The sequence below is a fragment of the Aythya fuligula genome, chromosome 4, assembly GCF_009819795.1.
Source record: "Aythya fuligula isolate bAytFul2 chromosome 4, bAytFul2.pri, whole genome shotgun sequence".
NCBI classification, from domain to species: Eukaryota; Metazoa; Chordata; class Aves; order Anseriformes; family Anatidae; genus Aythya; species Aythya fuligula.
The window spans coordinates 28,238,159-28,261,092 of record NC_045562.1 but is presented as its reverse complement, the minus strand read 5'-3'; the positions used below and the strand labels follow the sequence as shown (position 1 = coordinate 28,261,092).

General features: G+C 41.8%; 2 protein-coding genes across 2 annotated transcripts; one reads left to right on the top strand and one right to left on the bottom strand.

Annotated features, from left to right (window-relative positions):
- Positions 1 to 1,378: 1,378 nt before the first annotated feature.
- On the bottom strand, positions 1,379 to 4,824 carry NPY1R (neuropeptide Y receptor Y1). The gene is made up of 2 exons (XM_032185956.1): positions 4,106 to 4,824; positions 1,379 to 3,984 (listed from the first exon to the last, which is right to left on the bottom strand). Exons 1-2 carry the CDS (start codon positions 4,802 to 4,804, stop codon positions 3,526 to 3,528), a joined length of 1,158 nt encoding a protein of 385 aa, XP_032041847.1. The 5' UTR covers positions 4,805 to 4,824; the 3' UTR covers positions 1,379 to 3,525.
- Positions 4,825 to 14,650: 9,826 nt separating this feature from the next.
- Positions 14,651 to 22,591, top strand: NPY5R (neuropeptide Y receptor Y5). The gene is made up of 2 exons (XM_032186971.1): positions 14,651 to 14,704; positions 21,036 to 22,591. Exon 2 carries the CDS (start codon positions 21,045 to 21,047, stop codon positions 22,377 to 22,379), a length of 1,335 nt encoding a protein of 444 aa, XP_032042862.1. The 5' UTR covers positions 14,651 to 14,704; positions 21,036 to 21,044; the 3' UTR covers positions 22,380 to 22,591.
- The last annotated feature ends 343 nt before the right edge of the window (positions 22,592 to 22,934 follow it).

The following is a 22,934-nucleotide window of genomic DNA, read 5'->3' as shown; positions in this document are numbered from 1 at the left end:
AACCTGTGGATTACTGTACATAGTGACAATGACATGCGCAAGGGATATATTGGAAAAAAGGGAATATGGGAATACAGCAGTGTTTATTAGGAATGACATACACAATGCTGGTGTTATGATTATGCAGAAGACTCAAATGTCTGTGGCAGACAAAAGGGAAGTGTAAGATGATAAAATAACAGGCAAATGAAGCAGATATTAATGTTTATTAATCAGTTACATTTGTCATTTAAGGCTGTAGATTTGCCATGAAATGTATTGCACACAAATAGTGAGATACATTATAGATCCCTCACCATGTTTTTCTGTCAGTAAAATTTTTCTTCCAGTCTGAAAGAAGAAGAGAGATCTTCAGGTTTTGGGGACAGGACTCAGTATGTGCTGAAGTGTGGAGAGTTTGACAAAACAGCACATGGAAGGAAAAAATACCAAACCGTAATGACTGAGAAACGTGAAGCGCAACAGCTCACCCTATAATGAAATTTAATAGAGGATGAGAAGCCATGCTGGAGATCTGAAAGTGAAAAAGAGGATTCGTGTTGTAGCCAGGTGTCAGTAGGAGAAAGTCTCCAGTGGTTTTGAGGACTCTGGTGTCGTCATACAACCAAAGACAAAAATACTGCTCTCAGTAGATGTCATGTACACCCTGCAGATGTCAGGTCAGCACCTCAGAGAGACTACTTTTATCCTTGTCTTCATAAAAACTTCTTCTGAATAGTGATGACTTTGCTTCTGAAATTCTGCAAATGCCTTTTCCTGCTGAGACTGTCTGCACAGTGCCCATGGCCTGTGCTATTCGAGTGACCACGCATGGACTGCGTCTTTTGCAGCACCTCAGGAAGGCAGAGTGCTTCTTGCAGGGCCGTGAGGAAGCACAGAAAAGAGGCCTGATCCTAGGACAGCAGTGCAGCTGAAAAATGGCTTCTGAGCTGAGCACAGACCAGCCAAAGGCATGCTTGAACTTGCACATGCTGGCACAGCCTCAGCTTGTTTATTGGGCACTGGAAAGTTAAAAAAAATAAAACTAAACACACTCTCAGGAGATATAGCATGAGAAGGCATCAGATGGGCGCTATGATTTGAGACCATACCTCAAGCAGGAGGAAGGTTGACACAGGGGTAATTGTGCTGCTATCCCACTGCAGGCCCGTAAATCTCAGGACACACCACTTCTAGGTCTCTGTACACCAGCACTCTAAAGTCATGCCAACACCTACCCCATGCAAACATCTTCTTCAGCCCAATCAAACGTTTCCAACCAACTAGCTGGTAACTTTCTCAAAATTGTTCTGTTGTCTTCTCCCACCGGTTTGGAAGAAAGCGATACTCATCCCCCCACCCCGATAGGTATAACAATAATAAAAAAAAAATGCACGGTGATTTTTTTTTTTCCCCCAATAAGAAAAACCTACTGTGACGTTCTTAATAGAAACACATAGCTAGTTTTCTGAATTGTATCTCTTTGTGAAAATACACACCCCTTTGCATAATAAAATGACTATAAAATGACGGGAATAATTCCAGGAGCCTCTTGTCAAATTATCAGCAACACACTCCACAGAAAACCACATAGAAAGGGGAAATCTCATAAAATACAAAAGGGCAAAGCTCTGAAAGAAAGTTCTGTCTTATAATTCATTTTATACATTCCCTCTCTGTTTTCAACTACAGAAGCCTCCTTTTTTAATTAAATTATCTGTCAGTAAAGAAATACATGGAATTATAATACACAAGAAGACATTGCTACTTCAATATTCTACACTATTTATAAGACTGCACAAGGCACAATTTTTGACTTTTAAATACTGGCAAACCAAATAATTTTCATTTCTTAGGCATTTATCCATGTCAAATTTAGAACATATTAAATTCACCATCACATCCTGGGATCTTTTTGTTCAGAGACATATCATATCTGAGTCCCATTTATGCTACATTTACATTTATATCCATTTTAAAGACCCTCTTCTCTGCCAGAATGGTTTAAAACGACCTTGCTAAATAAAAATAGGGACTAAATTGTATTTTAAAAAGCTGATTATTCAAAAAGGCATTGATTATATTGCAAAGTGCACTGTATGATGCAGAACCTCAGCTGACTGAAATTTTTATAGTTTCATGTACAGCAGTCAAGTTATGCAGGTTTCCCTCAGCTGGGGATCTAGTCACATATATTTTGTGTAATTAGAGGTTATATATTTTAAGCAATAACACACAGAGCTCTATTGTGTACATCTGGCAAATATTTCTGCACTTCAGTCAACTGTGGAAACTGAGTTCAGAAGCTAAACATACCGATTGCAACCACACTATGTCCTCCTTTTAAATTTTGCAGATTTTGATTAAGCCATCCATCGTCTTGGAGAAAATCCAGGCTTATAACGTTGCATCTGAACACAGAACATTATGAGGCTATACATAATTTATATAGATCAGCACTAATTATTATGAAAAGATTCAGGTAGCTAGAGCCATATATATATGTATATATATTTAATCCTGGATTTTTAATATCACCTGCAAGGATGGAATTGCACCTTGTACAGAAAGCAAACATTCCCATCTCCCTTCAGATTTCTGACATATACAGGACATAAGGAGACTTTCAGGGTTCATAAGCTCGGGACTGACAGGAAATTTCATCCCAGCCTTCTGGAGACAGCAGATGAAAATGCAGTTGGCTTTTTTGTTGTGTTGTTTTTTTATTTTTATTTTTTACTTTTTTAATTAAAAAGCCCGCATTGTTAAAGTCAGCCATAATCATTTGGGATTAAAGACTCATTTGTGCTTTCATTTGCTGTGGTGAAAATCAGAATTATCCCATTGTGCTCTGTAGAGTTACTCTAGGTTTTTATTCTTGTAAATGAGAACAGAATTTCTCTCCTAATCCTGTCTTTGAACCTCAGTGATTACAGCCCAAATTGCCCCTGTGAATGAGACAAATGCATGTCCCCATTTACCATATTATACAGGTTTCTCAGAATCATTTTCTGCATGCCTCTACTGATTTTACAGGATTTTAGCATTGATCAAAAGCCAGATTAAAAAATAAATAAATAAAAGAACAACTCTTCAGATCAAAAAGTCCTAATTTCAAGCTGGGATGGGTGTGCTCTGTAGTGACAGTCTCCCTGTGGCTCATGTAATTTTATAATTTCTAATGATCTTAGATGGACACTCCCAAAAACTACTTCCTTAAATAAAAATCAATAAATATATCTTTGAGCTAAAGTGCGTAACTGTACAAAGAAAACAGAACAAAAGACAGCTGATGAAAACCATAGGTAGTAGCAGGTTCAACTACATCATATAATGAGATTCAGATATAACTGCTGTGAACATTAAAGCAGCAAAAGGGGCAAAAATGCACAGCGTATAATTTCAGAGTGACAACAATCCCAGTTCCTTGGAAAAAGAAGAAAAGCATTACCCATTTTGCAATTGTTACATAGTTGTGCTTGTCCTTGGACATATTTCACCTGTGATCACGCTTTCAGAGGTTTGGTGTAGAATTATGACTTTTTTTTATATTTTGTCATTATCATCACTATTTATTTTTTTAAATGCGACTGGGCTTGCCTGCTTTAGAGAGGTTTTTGAAACATCTGTGTGCATGGTGGACATGGCTATGGTCTCATAATCCTCCTCACGGGAGCGGAAGTGGCAGAAGTGGAATAAAAACTGCAGGTCCCTCTGGAAGTTCTTGTTGAGAAACCCATAGAAGATGGGGTTCACACAGGTGGAGATCATGGCGGTGAGGTGGCAGATGAGGAACAAGAGGTTGTGGCTGCAGGTAGCAACGGGCAGAATTTCATGGTTCCAATCAAACACGATATTGAAGATGGTCAGAGGCAGCCAGCAAACGGCAAAGGCAACCACTATTGAGATCAGCATAATGTTGATCCTTTTGGTTTCAGAGGATCTGTATTTATTGTCTCTCATCTTGTCCATCATGTTGTTCCTTTTTTTTAATCGTATGTATATCTGCAGGAAATTCAACAAAGAGAAACATATGGGATAATTTAACCTACAGCTGTAATCTTTGCAAGGATAAACAAACATCAGACAAAAAGAAGGACATATCACAGAGGGGGGTCTCTCTTACCTTTAAGTAGCAAATAAATATAAAACAAAGTGGTCCAAAGTACTGAATCACCAATAGAGTCGTGGTGTAAGAAAGCCGGGCAGTGTCCAAGGGGAAGAGGTCCAAACACACATATTTGTCCTTATATTCATCAAATGTTATGTTTCTGAAGGGTTCATCTGTTAGCACGTGGTAGATCAGGAAAGGCAAGGAGGAAGCCGTGGCTAAAATCCATATGGCAGCAATCCCCATGTAGGCATGCCTGTTGTTTGGCCTCCAGCCTCGGGGGTTGATGATCAGCTGGTGGCGCTCAATGGCAATGAGGACTAGAGAAAAGACCGAGACGGTGATTGAGGCACATTGCACGAAGGGGTTCAATTTGCACATGGCCTCCCCAAAAATCCAGTGGTCCATTAAGGTATACACAAAGGTAAAGGGAAGACACATGATGGTCACTAGAAGATCAGAGAAGGACAGGTTGACAATGAGGATGTTAGTAACATTGCGCATTTCTTTTTGTTTTAAAATAATGACAATCAGGGCCAGATTCCCAGAGACTCCCAGAATTATCACAGTCCCATAAGCCAAGGCCAAGGTGAAGACCATGGCCAAAGGCACGTGGCAATCTTCATCCTCAAACTGTAAGATCTGCGAGTTCTTCTCTGAAAAATTCAGGTAGCTGGAACTATTTCCCAGGGAGCCGAGAACTGAAGCATTCATGTTGTTTCCAACTTGCCGTATAATATTCCCAGCTGCCACAGGTCTCATCCAAACCTCTCACGATGTTTGAAAAGTGCCCGTCAGCCCGCGAGGAGACCCTTGGTGCCACATCTCTCTCGCAGGACCTGGGGGGAAAAAGGAGGACCAGTCACCCCCCCGGCATATACGCTGCCCCAGCATCCGAAAACCCCAGGGTGACCCCCACCCCCCAGCTGCCACCATCCTGAGCCCCATAGCACCACTTCTCCGTGGGGCCATGGAGAGGAGCAGGGAGGTCCCTGAGGTGGGCGGTAGTCACAGCCTCCTGTCCTAAGCAGGATCAGGGGCAGAGGACCAGGGAAAGAAAGGAGGCAAGTCAAAATGTGAGTCTGCCATCTGGGACCACAGCCCTTCCCAATACTGCCTCGCTAGCACAAGTTACATGAAATAAGAAGGTGAGAATCAAATTCAGTCTTACAGCAGCGTAACCTGTGTTTGATGTTTTAGGTCTCCTTCTTACAAGTTTTATTTGTGAAGACCTGCTTCCTCAGGCTGCTCTAAGTGCAATTATACCCAGCCACAGCATAACAGGGGGGAAAACCACACCTGAGGGGTGGAAAAATCACGACACAAACTGCTGCATTCTTTTTCACCTAATGCATACAGTGGATGCTGAGTGGACGGGCGCCCACAGCAGCACTGGTGCTGAGTCAAAGGCAAATCAGGAGCTCTGAACACCTTAATCTCAGCTAGCAGGATTGCACAGTGAAGGAAGAACAATACAAAATGAAAGGGGAAAAAAAAAAAAAAAAAAGCCAGCAAAAAATAAGCACTGCAGAGCACACATCCGTGCAATATAAATAGGCATGGATAAATAAGCACTGCTTTGCAAGGCCTTCAGTATTAAAATCAGAGAAACTTGGGTATATGTGTTCGGGAGAAAAAAAAAAAAAAAAGAAAAAGAAATAACCTTACACACCTGTACTCCAACTCACTGTTAACAGCAACCACCCTGAATCTGGAAGTTTGCCTCTGCCCCCTTCCCCATAAGCTAAATTTGTTGCTCATGTAACCCTAGGTTATGGTAATGAAAAGAAAGTGATGCCACTTAAAATTCACACAAGTGGGTTCTAAACCCAGCTCCATATGGCACTTGTCACAAAAGCTGCAAAAACATAGCACACAGAACTGTACTTCATTAAAAGTTACCCAGAACGGGTGTGTTTGGGTCCTAAATGATATCTGGTATAAATCCTGGTGCCATCTAAGTCCCCTCTACCTGTTCCAGGTGGCAGACACCCTTTCAGCCAGCCCCGTGCTGGGCTTGCAGCTCCAGCTCCTCCTGAGGGTCAGCAAAAAGATGACCCTGCCATCGTGATGTCTTGTCACCGGTGCCCCAGGCTCACCTCAGACGGATTTGCAGGCTGTCTCTAATCACCACATGGCTTTGTAGAACCGTGACAGGCGACGCAGCCTGCCTCCGAGTGACATCTTACTGACAGAGTTAACATCAGCGGCTTCAGAGGAACGGCATCTCTGCCTGAGGTTTGGTTACTCTGATTTGCAAGCTACCTAGGCATGCACCTGAGCATTATTTCTCAGACCTGATGCCTCTGCTAACTAAATTTACCAGGTCTCCCCATCCCACATAGTCTGCTTGAGGGCCCAATAAAGAAAAAGCCTCCCAAAGGGCTTCCTGAAGCGTTGCTTCAGCCAGAGCCTGAGGTAGGTGCTCTAACCAAAGGACAAGCATGCAGGTGATGTGGAGTCAGAACTCCTTAATTTCCAACAGGTATGATTTTACCCCAGCCTGAAAACCAACATCTGGATTTAATTATTCCCCTGCCACCTGTACTGTGCAAGGTGGACGGTCCAGCCTGGGACACGATGGGACAAATGGCAGAAGCAGGACAGGTGAGGGAACAAGTAGAGAACTGGCCAGATTCTCTCACCAGCTCATTGCCCTCAGCACAGGGGCAGGCCTTGGTTCCAGGCTCTTGTTTTTAATTCTCCTTAGCCAATCTTTGTTCTTGCTTATTTATTAAATAACAAATTCAAACACAGAAAATGCCACTGCTCCTCACCTTGCTGCTCTCCACAGCTGAGACCCAGCCTAGGACCACGGCCGGGAAACAGCTCACAAACACAGCCCTGGCAGCAAGCAGTCCTCCATCCCTCCCTGTCCACCTCTCCCAAAGGGACCAGACAGCAGGAAGGGTGAAGTCACCTCTCCTGGCCCACTGTGCTGTCCCCTGTCTCCCACCCCACTGGCTCCCCGTCTAGCAGGGACTTTCCTCCCCATCCCAGCAGCTGGCATGGGCCGGGGGCAGCCCACAGCTCTGCAGATCCCTCTGGGTGGCTGCACAGTCTCCCCCACACCACACACTGCTCCGACTCTCCGGAAGGATTTTAGTCAAAAGTTTAGCACCAACGGATGGAAAGGGAGAAATAAGGTGGTGTGAGTCGACCAGCAGCAGGCTGCAAAAACTCCTGGAGCTCTTTGAAAGAAAGGACTAAATGCTGTCAGCCCAAGCCCATGGTCCACCCGGCCAGGTCCCACCTGGCACCTGGGGCTTTGTCACCTGCATGTAGCAGAGCCAGCACCACCAGCCCAAGCAGCATCGGGAGCAACCCCAGGGGAAACTCACCTTGCAGCTCTCTGCCTGCCTTTGGTCTTCTCTGGGGCTGTCTGAGGAGCAGGGAGAGGGGAAGGATCCTGTGATATTCCTCCAGCTGAGATCCCAAAGCTGGGTGAGGAAGACTGGAGACTCCCCCTTAAAGCCGAACTCCACCTTATCCCAGCATCACATGATGGATGGTGCTCTGCTGAGCGGATCCTGGAAATCTCACTGCAAGCACATCACCTTTAAATTACACATCTGGGGGTGGGTTGCCTAGTAATTCCGAAATAAATGCAATTAAATATTGAAACAAAAGAGGAGGGGAAAGAGCTCAGCGAAAAGCTCAGGGAGGGAGACAGTTTCCAGTTGCTGCCTGGCAGTTTCAGCGTTTTGTTTGCAAGTTATTGCCACCTCGTGGCCAAAGCTAGGACGGAACGGGAAGCTTTTTGGGGAAAGGGAGCTAGGAACCGGCTTCAGGTCCGAAGAGCAACTTCACAAAGTTTGTAAACCAGCACAGCCAGCTCCTGGTCTTCATTTTGCACGAAGGGAGATGGATGGATTGAGGAGAACTGTCAAGTTGCCACCATTGCTATTTTTTTTTTTTTCCAGTTAGATGCAATATAAAACTCTTCTAAAACCCAAACGTCAATAACGTTTCAAACCTCATGAAAATTCAGCTGTTGCTCTGGCCCTCTTGCAGGGCCATTCATCCCACCCATGGGGTTCATACACAGCAGGGGAATATCCAAAGGGGCTGGAAGGAAAATGGGACCCTGGCAGCAGAGAGCAAAGCTCCTTAGTGGATGCAGGGCTGGAAAGTCAGCGACTGCAGCTTTGGCTAGCTCTGTTGCTGCTTTTACAAACTGCAGTTTCCATCAACCAGACTTTTATATGCAGCTGGCTTGAACAGCTCTGCAAACTACCAGCAGCTGTAGGAGGTTAGTTTACTGCTTATGGGGCAACTTCATAAAAAGCAAATAATGATTTTATTTGCCATTCGCTCTTTTGATAATCGTGAAATACATTGCTCTCACACACAAGAGGCACTTCTGCAGAAGATCTATTTTAATATGCATTAAAAAATAAAAAGCAAAAAAGTCAACCAACCACCATCAACAACAAACAAGAACAACAGGGAGTTTGGAAGCTAGTACAGAAGTCTGAGAAAAGGTACCCAGATCGACTCAGGCTTATTGAACAGCACCTGAAAAATGTCTCCCTGCAGGCTGTATTAGGATTTTGCGGCTCATGTAAAGCAGAAGTGCCCTGACTCTTCCAAGGATCCAGATTAATTTTTCAAGTGCAAGGAGTTCCAGTTACAATACCTCTGTTATAGGACAATGCTCTGTTATGTTGTGGATAGCTCTCAAGCAAGTATCTGTGTTAATTATAGCTAAGAAAAAATAGTTACATGCAATAAATGATTGTAACATGTTTTGCAGAATAAGCCTCATGGGAAGGTTTGTTCGTGTTCCTCCTGTATTTCCAGGCATTCAGCTCACCTGCATCTAACCTGCAGCCCTCGACGTGAGGAAGGAAAGTGCAGGCATACCTCAGGGCTGCTCTGAACATAGCTGTAAATTAGCTTTGCTTGACTCTGCTGACATTTACCACCAGCAGCCAGGAGATAAGTGCAGGCCTCTTGAGAACTTCAGTTATGTGTGGATCGTTAGCATGCACCAGAATCCGTCTGAGCAGAGCAAAGGTGGATGTGCTTAGGCAGAAAACCCAAAAAACTAAGCTAGTGATGAGGATCCCATAAAAAACATATTTAATGCTAAACTGGTAACAGTTCAGGACATGTACAAACGAGGACGCTCATTGTTATGGGTGTGGAACAATCCAAGGTATTACTGATTGCCCTGCAGTCTCCTGCTTGGGGAGGAGCAGGTAGAAGAGTTAGGAGTGAAGGAGTGAAATTAAGTCTGGGAGGAAGGGAGAATGGGGCAGGTTTCTGTAGTTTTGACTTTATTTCCCAGTATACTACTCTAATTGGTAATAAATTAATTTAATCTTCACCAAGCCAAGTCTGTTTTGCCCATGATGGTAATTGATAAGTGATGTCCCCGTCTTTATCTCAGCCCATGACCTTTTCCATCTTGCTTTTTCTCCTTCTGTCCTATGGAGAAACAGGAGTAAGAGAATGGTGTGGTAGGGCCTGGTAAGGTAAACCCACCACACAGGCATTACATTTGGTGTCCTAGCAAAATCCAAACAGAGAAATGACATTGTGCCCACCAGAGAAAAGTTTCTGGCAGGTAAGATCTTTTTTCCTCCATTTTGTCATTAATCATCAGAAATCTCCATTTCGTCAGTAAATGAAGTGATTCATAATGTTTTGTCATAGTGGTCAGTCTACACAAGAATTTCATACATCATATAAACATAGGAAGCAAGCCACACAATACTTTTTTATACCATATAAAAATAATTATTACCTAAAAGACACAGAAGATAGACCTTACACGTCACAAACTCAGTGACCTGAACTCACAGTTATAGCAACAATCATTCATGGAGTTATTCATGCTGCAGGTGGGTGCTTGAAACAGAGCAGGGGAGCAATAGAAAGGGCTGTGCGCGTCTTCCAAATGTATATAGTATATGTGTATGTGTATATATCTATCTATATATATAAGTACATGCTATAACAGTCTTACAACAGACCTCCTGCTCTGCCATACTTGCTTTCTGTGCTGTATGCTCACCTCAGAAGACTGAATCTGTAGGAACTATGCCAATCTTCTCCAAAGAATTTCACATATATGGGAACAATAAAACACACTGATACATAATCACTCTAAAACACAGAAACATGCTCTTATCAAAGGTTTTTCATTAGATATATATATAAAATGCATGTTGTGCACTAAAAGCTGCATAGCATCAGGTAAGTTCTGAAGGAAACTCCGGTTTTAGCAGTTCTCAGCCATTCTGTGCATCTTGTCTCAGCACGCAGCTGACTGTCTCCAACTGGAGCACCAAGTTCACAAAGATGTCAAATAATTCCTCAGTAACTCTTATTCTATTGCCAATTGTTGTCAGGATGTGAGAACACTGGAGTAGCAAGATAGGCACCGTGTAGGAGATTATCCTCTTCCTTGGAGCACATTATTTCAGTGCATCACAGGCACCCCAGGCTGGAGGACTGATGGTGTGTGTTTGTGTGAAGACGTGACACTGCAAAAAGAGAAGTACAATGAAAAGAAGACAATCATCTTAACTAAGGAAATAGAACAGCATGAGTAAAAGAACACAGAATTTCTTTGAAGTAATAGGACAAAGAAAGGAACAAGACGTTTTGCAGAAACACATGGAAAAAACATGCCAAGAGATCAACCCATTAAAATGCTTTCTCACTGTAACTCTCAAATCCATAAAAGATATCATAAAACAAGGCTGTCACTTTCACTACAATGTATTGTCATGCATTAAGCTAACACAATCCCTCTCTAAAACTTAATATCCACAGAGTAAAAGAACACCTTGAGAGTTGTTTGTGGTTTTTACTGTATATAAAACAAACTGAAGTTGCCACTATTTTGAGTGGAAACACTGATGGTTTGTGGTTGTTGCTTTTTGTATTATTTATTTATTTTTATTGCTTTCATTTCCTAGTAAGGAACTGCAGTACCACTGAAAAGCTTTCATTTCACGTTACACTATTCACAGATAAGGGAACTTTTGGTCCTTGGGGCAAGAGCCTGTCATCAGTAGACTAAATAGACATTTTACTGTTGAGTACAATAAGAACAGCAGCAAATTCTCTGGCTAACAGCATGTTTATTCTGCAATGACTGCAACTGACACCAAACATAACAACACTTCACTTGAAGGCTGGTGTCACAAATGCAAAGAAGCTGTGTGAATAATTATGTGGTTAATCTCAACTGAGTGTCTTGCTGCTGCAGCTCCACTTTCAATAATAAACTCAAACTAACTAGTATAAAGCTACCCCAAAAATATGCAATGCTACTTAAAGACAGCTTGAGATGTTACCTGGCTAAAATCCTAAGTCATGTTTTCTGCTATGGCTATCCTGCTTTCTGTGCATTCAGGGACCGAACTCACATACACTCAAACACAAGCTCCCATCTGCCTTCAAATGAAGCAGAAATAGGCCCTTACATGATGATCCAGAAGTGGCATCAATATTCAATGCATACAACACCAGCCAACAAACGTGACAATGCCTGTTAGGCAACAAAAATGCTCGTCCTTAGAAGTATTTTACTAGTTAACCATCAGATGTCTTGTCTCATTACAAAGACATCTCAAGCATTGCAACCTTTTCAGCAGTCCATGGCTCACTGCCTTCACACCCAGCTGCTTTACACAAGGTAATAACCTGTGGAAGGGACAGGCCAAACATGTATCCACAGAAGCAAAACACAGCCAGTATTTTTAATTGCATTTTTTACATGTGTGGGATGATCAGCTGTGTGGACATGTGGGGAAAATTTTAACCAACAAGAATGCATTATATGCATCTCACAAAATACCTCAAATTCTGCAGTAGTTACATCCTACTATTTTGGGTTGTCTTGTTGATGGATAGGGGTTCTATCAGTAGCAAACTTTAAAATAACATCAGAATGTGACTCATGGCGAGCTTCGATTGAGGGCAACAACTGCATGCTGTGGAATTTGGTTGTTCAGTGGCTTACAACTTGCTATTTCAGTGGCATTCATCGGTTATCGCTGACTTCAGATAGAGCTTAGATTCTTCATTCTTTCACAGTTAGCCTTTAGAAGCTAAATTCTCAAATATATTGGGATAATACTCCCAAAAGAAAGATATCTTTGGGAATGAGGTTAGAAACATGCCACAGTTCATTTGTATTTCTATAACAGCAGAGTTCTGTCCTGCATTTTCTTTTGTGTCCTTCTGAATCAGAAATCTCATTTTTCTTCCCCAGCTCCTTCAGAGCAGCTATCTTTCATTGTCACCATCTCTCACTTCCTCAAGGACTCCTCCATGGTTTCAACAACCCCATGAAGGCTGGTTTCTAGGGAACTTGTGCTATTATCTGTTGCCAGTCCTCTAATGTCAGTACGTTTCCTATCTGTAGATCACCTATTTTATTATTCAGTAGTATTACTGGTAATTCAGAGGTTCACAACCACTGAAAAGGAAAAATATGCTAATGGTCTGAATAGTAATTGCCTCTCATGGACACAAGTATTAGCAGTGAATTGTCCAAATACAGCTGAGAGGAAGAATCTGGTGTTATTTACAGGTCCAGGGCTAAAGGAGAAAAAATAAAATAATAATAATAAAAAAAAACCACCTGCCAGTACATTATTGGTTGATGAACTCTCCTGAAATAAGATGGGTAGGATGTTTTGTTCTTATAGAAAATTGCTTTGAGGAACAAACACTTTTCTTACTGACTGCTTTTACTAAGGAGCATGTAATTTCTAGAGGCTGCTTGGGAAACTATAAGAGGTGAATGCCCACCTTAGAAATGGTCAGCTTGAAGGTAGGCTGTTTGTACCTTCACAAAGGTACGATAGCATCCCACATAAATCATAGCTGGGGGATGCAAGATCCCATCACTTCCCATTTGTGGGCTTTTCCAGCAAATTCAGGTTGGTTTGTTTGTTTTTTTTTTTAAAGGCCACCTCAGCTTGCTGTAGTCAGAAAGACACGGTGTCCCTAAAGACTCCCTCTTTCTAGGAGGGAACTCCTACTTCAAGCAGAAGGGTCAGCAATGTGGGAAACTCCCCTGGAACACGGGGCACCCAGTTAAATCTGTGCCCTGGGAGATGGTCTTAAATCCCTGCATAAGAAGTGAGAACTAGAGTGGGTTTCTATCTTCAGGTCAAATATGTGCATGAAAAGCTTCCAAGGCACCAGTGTTAGGTGGGAAGATGGTCAAAATCATTAAGAACTGCTGCTCAGCCCTAACAAGGATTAATTTAGGTCTCCTTTGTGACTAACAGGAGAGCTGTCTTAAAATGATGAGATGGATTGGCACGTCACTTCCACCTGGCAGCTCCCTGTGCTCCGCTTGCACATGCAGTGATTCACCAGCAGTGGGTGGTGAATAATGCAGGAGCGGATGAAAGAATATGGGACTCAATCTTCCCTGCCATACTGAGCTCAGCCAATGAAGACTGAGGTTAATTGTTCCTTTAGCACATACCCTAAAATGAATGTTTTTTTCCACATAAATTAAATAAGGAACCTAACTGGACTTTCAGAGCTATTTCACAAGATGGTTCATCCAGCTGGTTTGTCTTTGTGCGGTACAGTTTGTCACTCGCTAATTATACTGACAGCTTTTCTGCAGTACTGTGTTAATATCAACTGTCTAAGGAGTGCCTTGGCAAATGGAAAAGTCATTACATCCTCGTGTCACATTCTGCCACCTGTGCTCCCAGAGACCTGCACATCACTCAGGTCTCCGCTAGTCCTGTAATTGGGCTATGATCAATGGCACTGCTCGTGCTAGAAGGCAGCGGCTGGTGCAAACGACAAAATTTGTCTTTTCATGTTTTGTGCTATGAAATGCCCAACAATTTTTAAAATATTGCTTGCTTAAAAAAGAAAAAAAAAAAAAAAAAAAAAAAAAAAAAAATAAAAGGCTTGACTTCCTGCTGATGGCCCAGAAAAAAAGTAAAACCACCCTTCAGATATTTGCTGCTGTAAGAACTGAGTTACTCACCTCAGAAAGGAGAACTGTCTGGGGGAATCCATCACCTCCCACCTGTTCTAAAATAATGGCAAAACCTAAAGCCTGTTCGAGCAGTATGGATGGATGCCTCCAAGGCTCCACTCCAGCCAAAGTGGGGGGAACCGGAGAGTGCTTGGGGCAGCTCCCTGTGAGTGCCGGGCTCTGTTCAGACTTCCCGATGTCCCACAACATGTAGAGAATTTCACCCTTGCAAAACGTCCTGGAATCAGACAGGGAAGAAAGAAAAAAAAAAAAAAATTAAGAGAAAGCATCCCTTAAATACAGGCAAGCGCGGGATTTGTTTACAGTCTCACTGCATTTCCATGGAAACTCTAATTGTCAGAGCATGCAGCAGGGAAATAATAGGCTCCAGACCCCGCACGGAGCGCTCTCCCGAAATGCACCCGCGCGGCGGCCGGCTGAGCACCCAGCACCGAGCGCTCAGCACCACAGCAGCAGCAGCTGCCGGGTGCCTGGCCCTGGCGCCTTCGCAGCACCCGCATAAGATGCGCTGCCGGGCATCCTTGCCCTGCTCCCGCAGAGCCGTGCCGGGGCTATGAGCAGTGCCTGGGGGCTGCGCACTCGTGGCCCCTTCTGCAGCGGGCTCCCCGTGGCTGCAGGTGAGCAGGGGACAGCAGGGTGGGCAGGGGGCAGAGGTGTAAATTTGCATGTAAGTGCCGAGGCCACGCAGTGGGTGCAGAAAGCCCAGGTTTCACTTCAGTGTGGGTGGCCGAGAGGGCTGTGGAAGGGCAAAAGGATACCAGGGTGGGTGGGTGACTGTCCCACCTGGTTTTGTGACTCCATCCTTTGCTGACCCCGTGCCACAGGATGCAGAAGCACATCCCAAGTTTGCTGCTTCTGGCCAGCAAAGGCCCCTCTAAGTTGCCTCGCGCTTCCTTGGAGCTGGGGAAATAATCTCATTAGATGGCTTTTGGTTGTTTTGGGAAGCCATGTTCTCGTGTTCCGGGATAATGTTGCAATTCTTCTTTGAGTTAGGCATGTCAAGAGACCTATCACTAGCTCGCACAAAAATCAATATTTCTGGGCTTGTGAAGTGAGCTGAATCTTTTGAACTCTCCTGGCTCCATGGACAAGCTTTTGCTGTTGCACGTAAAGAGCAGCTGCGTTTTCAGCAGCAGCATTTGATCTTCAGACCGTGCTGTGAACACAGCTCATCGGTGGTTTCAGTGTGGGGCTCGGACACTGTCTGCTGAGATGGGGCACAGTTGCTCAGGTAGTAATGACACAGCTCAGTGCTTCCCTTAAGCTTAGGTGGACAGGCAGTGCAGCCTAGCTCATCAGCCAATTTTTATAACACAGAAGTTAAAAAAGACTCTGACTTTTTTTTCCTATACACTCCAGTAATACAGGGTTGGGGGGCTGTGTTTCAAAGGAATTTTTTGTGTTTTGCTTTCTCCCTGTATATCCTCTCCTGTTGTTAAGGTAGAGGAAGCACTTCCAAGACTAAGTTGCTCTCAGCAGTGAAGATAAATTGTCCTGGATAGGCTCTCTGACATAGACTGAACAGACTGTACAGGCACCAGCCAGTCAGTTATTTTAATAGGTATTAATATCGTAGGATACACGATCTTATCCATGAATAAGCCTTAATATAAGCATCTCATCGAGCAGAAGGAAGATCTCCTGACAGAGCAAATGCCTTCAGTGGAGGACGGTTACCTGCCTAACTTGCATATTCCTGACAATTTCCATTTAAATACGTAAAGAAACAGAAATAGCTGGTGTATTCACTCTACTAAATTCTGTTTTATAGATATTGTATTTTAAGCAACAGCTTTAAGTGGAATAAGGAGATGAATTTCAAGATGTTAAGTATTAAACTAGCATATTCTATGTTATCTGATATCTTTAATCCAGCTAAACCTGAAAAATATTCTAAGTTCCATCTGTTACTCAGACCTTACATCAACTACAATTGAAAACATCTCTGAAGCACAATTCTGGTGAAAACAAGAGCCACAGCATTCTGAGGGTAACATTAAGATACATCACAGATGAATGTGACTTAAGGAGGTATAGCCTAAGGTCTTTTGAGATTGTGGTATATCAGCCATCATAAAATACACTATACTGTAAAAGCTAACTGCAAATAGTCCTTGCATTTAATGTTTACTGAGCTAATCTGATTCTTGCAGTAAATGTTTATATCCAGCCTGGGTCAGCAGTCCCTCCAGTCTCCTGTGGCTGAGCCTTCTGCCTCCCACATCCTATTGAAACGAAAGGAAACCAGAGCAAACCTGGCTGATGCTCCCACTGTGGGAGCTACAGGTGTAGCTGAGCTCAGTCCCAGGGGATGTATGCAGACCAGCAATGCAGAAGGGGGAGCTCAGATGCCCTCAGGAAATGCTACTGACTGATTGATATAGGAGATGAAAACAATCCAAATTTTGGAACTACCAGCTAAAAACAAATCAGGTACCTTCAGACTGATCAAATTTGAACTTGAATATAGGCACAAGAACACCTTGGCACCGTGGTGCACTGAGTTTAGAAATACACTTCAATTTTGAGGACAATGTTTTCAAAAGCAGCTATATCATTTAATTCTATTCTCCACAGTAGGACTTTCAGGAATCCTCATTTCTCTGAAAGCTACGTTACACGTGCTACCTTGGAGTTGCCCAACTCCAATGATCAAGGGAGAGTAAGTGAGTCCTTAAAAATAAATAAATAAATAAAGAGAAGCAACTGTTAAAAAAAAAGAAAAAAAAAAAAAAAAAGAAAAATACCAATAAGTGCATAGATCCCTGTGTAGTCATTGGTATGCTAAGACTAGCCTGGGGACAGCGGATCACCGATATGGGAGTATGGGAGGCACACATTGTTCCTTTTGCACCGTTACTGCCAGTGACACTCAGGCTGAGTGAGCAAGTGTTTCCTCTGAGCAGGAGAGCAAACTGTGCAATTTTTGGAGAAAAGCCTGCTTTCATTTCACACAACCAAAAATGAAAATAAAACCTGTTTGGGTATTTTGCAAAGGAAACTTCTGTCAGCACAACGGTTTTCCGTGGAAATCAGAAGACTGTGGTTTTATGCCTGTCCTTCCCTTTCTTTCTATCAGTCTGAAACAAACTGTATCTACAGGTCGAGGGTGCAGGCAGTGGTTGCAGAGCTCTGGTGTACAGTGTCCAATCAGTACCTGACCAGTGCACGTGGTGCCTTCTTCCCATGCTCCTTCCTCATGAAAAGCAGGACATTATATGGGAGATGGTGCCCTCCCAGCTCTCACCCAGGACAGAGGGCAGCCCCAGCACTGGTAGGATGCAGCTGGTGAGCCCTGGCTGGACTTCAGAGGCACTCCTGCTAAGCTTTTTCAGTATTGATGTGTCTTGGCAAAATATTTCTTCTTCAACAAAAACAACATGTTCACTTTCTGTTTTTCAAGAATTACATTAAAAACATGACGAACAACTTTGCTAAAGCCATACTGCAGTCTTTAAGTGAAGGCAGGAATCCACAGAATCTGCCAACAATCATCTAATTAAGCCTTTAAGAAGCCAGTAAACATTCATTTAATAAACATGTTCCAGTGTAGCAACACACACAAAACATTGTTCCTTGACCCTAGTTTTAGGATTACATCTATTGAATATAAACTCTTGGGAGAGAAAATAATTGTGATGTGTCTTGAGAGACTCTCCTTTTTATTTTAAGTCACCCAAAGGTGAAAATGGCAGTAGGAAATAACAGCAATGCCACCAGAGTGTTTAAATTTTCTTCAGAGTTCCTTAATAAGAATTAAACACAGCTAAACAAAAGTGAATGAAATTATACAGATTTCTCTTTAGACACATAGCTGGAATGAAATGAACTAATTAGAGAGTCTTTTCTACTAACACGGATGTTTGCCCTTTCTCCATGCACCAATGAACCCTGTCAATAACAGCTGATACCACCAAAAAGTCTAGGGAGGAAACTTCAGTTTGGGTACAGGGATCAACAAAACTTTCACAGTACATACATAACTGCCCTCAGAGGCCTACTATTTTACTTAGCTCACTACTTTAACTTAAGCATCAGTGTGCACTGTCACCACCCGGCATGACCTCTGGGCAGATTCGACTACATGAGAGTTTAACCATTACTGAAAATACCTGTAGGTACTTTAAAAGCAATCTTAATCTTCCTAAGAGAGGGAAACATCTGCAGTTTGTTTCTGCTTTACAGAGTAGTCCTTCAGTCTAGTATCAGTTAAAAAAGAAGAAAATGCATAATGATTTTTTTTTTTTTTGCAAAGGTTAACATATGCAGGCAAACAAAAGAAGTGAAGAGCTCCTTCCTTCAGAGTCTTCATCACTTCAAGAACAGTTTAAGAATTTGAGAATTATTATTTTTATTTTATTTATTATTTTTTTTTAGTATCGAGATGCTACTGGATTTACTTCTCTCTTTCTTATTAGTCTTCCTATTCTCAGGCAATGACTAGTTTGTTAGTAACCAAGGCTTGGACAGTTCTAGCCCTTGAGTACAGTTTCATTTCCATTTCTTAAATAACTCCTGCTTAGTTTCAAACTGACAAGTTGGCAATGGGATGCTCAGCTCGTAATGCCCTCTTGGTCTGTGCAAAATATAAACTGGAAAAGGAAGACAAAAGGAAGGCAAATAAAAAGAAAATTGTCTAGAATTACACCAATGGCTTTTTCATTATTAACTCCTCAGTTATATGCAAGGGTTTTTCCTACACACTTCTTAGCCAAGGTGAATGTTTTTATGCAAAGATAATGGATTGTTCACCCTGAAAATGTCAGGCAGGCAGTATTTCAAAATGCAATGTACAGCTGAAATGACTTTCATGAATCAAAAAAAGTCTGCAGGTTACAGCTGCACGCACACTCCGAAGTCTGCAAAAGCATCAGTCATTAGTCAACCCCGTGCTTCCTCCATGCTGAATAAAGGAAAAAATAAAAATAATAATAAAAAAAAGATAGACATATGACATGTGAGGGATGTAATTCCATGTGACTGAGGTAAGGGTATGTATTTCATCCAAGGCAGAAACCTGCTCTGGTTTTCTCAGACAGAAATTATGTTGACTCACATTTAGAGAACAGAAAGAAATTTCAGCTGATGGTGGAAGTCACTGTGGTCTGCAGATAATACTGTTTTCAGATGATTGCTAGCAACTCAGATACATTGACCCAGGAAAATTAAGTAAAAAAAAAAAAAAAAAAAACTTTTTAAGCTAATAGTTGTATAAGGAGAATCCAACCAAAATGAACATTTCCGGTATTATCAGTATCGAATAAAGAGAGACTGGGTGATTTACAGAATCTCTAGTCTGCTCCTTTAAAGTTGGTCTCAAGATGAGCATAGTCTCAGATGACGTTTTTTGTTTGCTACATGGATTTTCCCTATTTCATGAAAGACTGTGAAAAATTAAATAGCAGTGATTTGCATTAGTGCCACCCAGCTCATACAAGCATAACTGTAATATTTAGATTACCTAAATTCACATATCCAATCCTTATGTCTATTTTATACGTTCTTAAAAAACACTTTAGCTCAATATTGTGAGAAGTTGGCAAGGCTAAGTTCCCCCTGACACATTAGTGAAGACCTAAAAACTTGAAATGTATTTAAAAAATAAGTAATTCTAATCTTACCTGAGATTACCTCACAACACATTGCCAGTGAATCTTCTGAGGGTGTTACATGGTTCAACATCCCCTATGGCACCTATCTGGTAGGAATGTACATGTAGTGATGTGAAGGAAGGAGCACATCTGCAAGCATAGAGGAAATCAATAATATTATCACGCTATGAAGAAGTCTGCATGATACAGGCCTCTAAGAATAGCTGCATTCTTGAGATCTGCCAGTTTTGGTTGCCAAATTTAGCCTTCCGCTCAACTTATGTATGTTTTGGTTTTGTTTAGATCTTTTTGCTTTGTCTTGCCTAAGATTTCTAAATGCAAAGCAATTTGGACACTGGCACTTTGGGGAATTTTGACTTTGAAACTTTAATACATGTGGGTTTTAAAGTTAATCCAGAATTTTAAATTGATTTTTTTTTTTTGTCTTTATTTTTCCTCTTAAATGAGGACGAATCACGTGGAGATTCTGTACACAGAAAAACTTTGTGTAGAGCTAGATTTCAATGGTAGATGTTTCTGTGCTGAATACTTTGAAAATTTCTTGAATTTTCAAATGATTGGTGGGGTTTGCATATAGTTAACACTGCCCTCTTTGTATTATGTAAAATTGCTTTGTTCAGCTGTTTTGGAGGCAGTTTTCCCTTCTGCCTGAGCAACAGTTAAAACGTGTTCAACACTTATTAGAAGATGGTTGGTATACACATGACGTTAGGAGCTCCATCTTGGAGCACTGACAGTAGATCTCTGTAGAAACTGATTATTTCTGAAATCTTTTACCTATTTTGTGTCACTTTTCTACTAGCAAGGTAAGAAATACTATAGCAGTTGTTAACATATGTCAAAACTTCATATGTTTTCAGGTGCGCTCATTATAGTTTGCTGTCATGTAATGAGTAGGCACATGCCCAAATGGTGGTTGTAATTTCCTTACTCATATGAATGAGCTGTTATTCACATGAGTAATCTCCCTGGCTCTAAATGGATTGCTTTTGTAGCTAACCACTCCCTCATGGGAAGGCTGACAATACGGTCTATAGCAAAGCACAGCTAAAAGCCAGCTTCATAATGTGTATCCTTACATTGTTATTGTCCAGTCTCAGCAGCCAGCTACCAGGCCCAGGTGTGCTGAATGCCACATGACAAAACCTACAAAATGAATTTGCGTTAACCTGAAGTTATTCAGGATTTGCTTCACCACTATTAATTCATTTGCATTAAGGTAATACAAGGTAAATTAATGTTTTTGTTGTTGTTGATTTATTTTTTTTACAGTCTGCTTAATGCCAGTATCATCTTTACTTCAGTTGGTAATTAATGCCTTTCTTGTTCTAAGCAGGACTGTAAAATGGATTTAGGATTCAAAGACCACAACAACAGGACACCCACCAAGAATGCTTCTGCTGCTACAAATAATTTTTCTGCCTGGAAAGACTACAGGAGCAGTGTCGATGACATACAGTACTTTCTCATTGGGCTATACACACTTATAAGCCTGACTGGCTTTGTGGGAAACCTGCTTGTACTAATGGCACTAACAAAACGCAAGCAGAAGACAATAATAAACATCCTCATCGGTAACTTGGCCTTCTCTGACATCTTAGTTGTGCTGTTTTGTTCTCCTTTCACACTGACATCTGTCCTGCTTGACCAGTGGATGTTTGGCACTGTCATGTGCCACATAATGCCCTTCCTCCAATGTGCATCCGTTCTAGTTTCAACTTTAATGCTAATATCCATCGCCGCAGTCAGATACCGTATGATAAAATATCCCCTCGCCAGCAATCTAACAGCAAAACAAGGCTATTTCTTAATAGTAATCATTTGGGCCTTCGGTTGTGCCATTTGCTCCCCTCTGCCAGTTTTCCACAAAATTGTGGACCTCAGCAAAACTCTGAATTTAGAGGCACTGGAAAACAGGCTCTTGTGTATTGAGTCATGGCCTTCTGACTCATACAGAATTGCCTTTACCATATCCTTACTGTTCATGCAGTATATACTCCCCCTCGTGTGTTTAACTGCAAGTCACACCAGCGTCTGCAGGAGTGTAGGTGCCAGGCTGTCCAACAAGGAAGACAAGTTCCAAGAAAACGAGATGATAAACCTCACACTTCACCCATCTAAGAGTACAGGCACTCAGACACAGCCCTCCAGCCACACCAGGTGGAGCTGCGCCTTGGTCAGAAAGCACCACAGGAGATACAGCAAAAAGACTTCCAGTGTGATGCCAGCTATTTTAAGGCACCATCAGGATAATACTAATTTCAGAGACCTCCCAGAAACCTCTGGCACAGAAAAAAGCCAGCTCTCTTCCTCCAGTAAATTCATCCCAGGGGTACCTATCTGTTTTGAGATGAAACCAGAAGAAAACACAGAGATCCAGGACATGCTTACAGTATCCCAATCCATCGTCAGAATTAAAACCAGATCTAGGAGAGTTTTTTGCAGACTGACAGTGCTAATCCTTGTTTTTGGTTTCAGTTGGATGCCTCTTCACCTTTTCCATGTTGTGACAGATTTTAATGCCACTCTCATTTCTAACAGACATTTTAAATTAGTATATTGCATATGTCATTTGCTGGGCATGATGTCCTGCTGCTTGAATCCCATCCTCTATGGGTTTCTTAACAACAGCATAAAAGCTGATTTAATGTCCCTTATTCCATGCTGCCAAATACCATGATTTTATGAGCCACAAGATAAAATAAAATGAAATAGAACAAAGAAGTTTGTCTTTCAAGCATACTAATGTGAATAGCTGTACAAACTAAATTAGTGAAGTTTAATTAGTCTGACTTGGTTGTGATTAGTAGCATCTCATGTGAACAGGTAGTTCTAAGGCTGCATGTATTTCTTACATTGGCCAGAAATATATAACTGTATTATAATATTCTGTTACTCACAGGAAATCATACTCAGTGTACAGAAACAGAATACAGTTTTCATTACCTGAAATATTGTCAATCTGTACTTTTGAAATATACAGAATGAGTCATAAATGTAAGACTAATTAGACTTATCAGTATTAACTATCATCTATCAAACTACAATAAAATACATATCTTTTACTAAATTACTTGTTGAGACTACTTCAGTGCCAACTTTGACTGTTTTCTAAATTAATAGAAAGTCATTTTCTGGATGGGATCAGAAAAGTATTTTTCCTTCACTCTTTAACTCATATTTTGCAATACCTTTGCATAAACTTTTGCTTCTAGTTCCCATGTTGTCTTGTTCC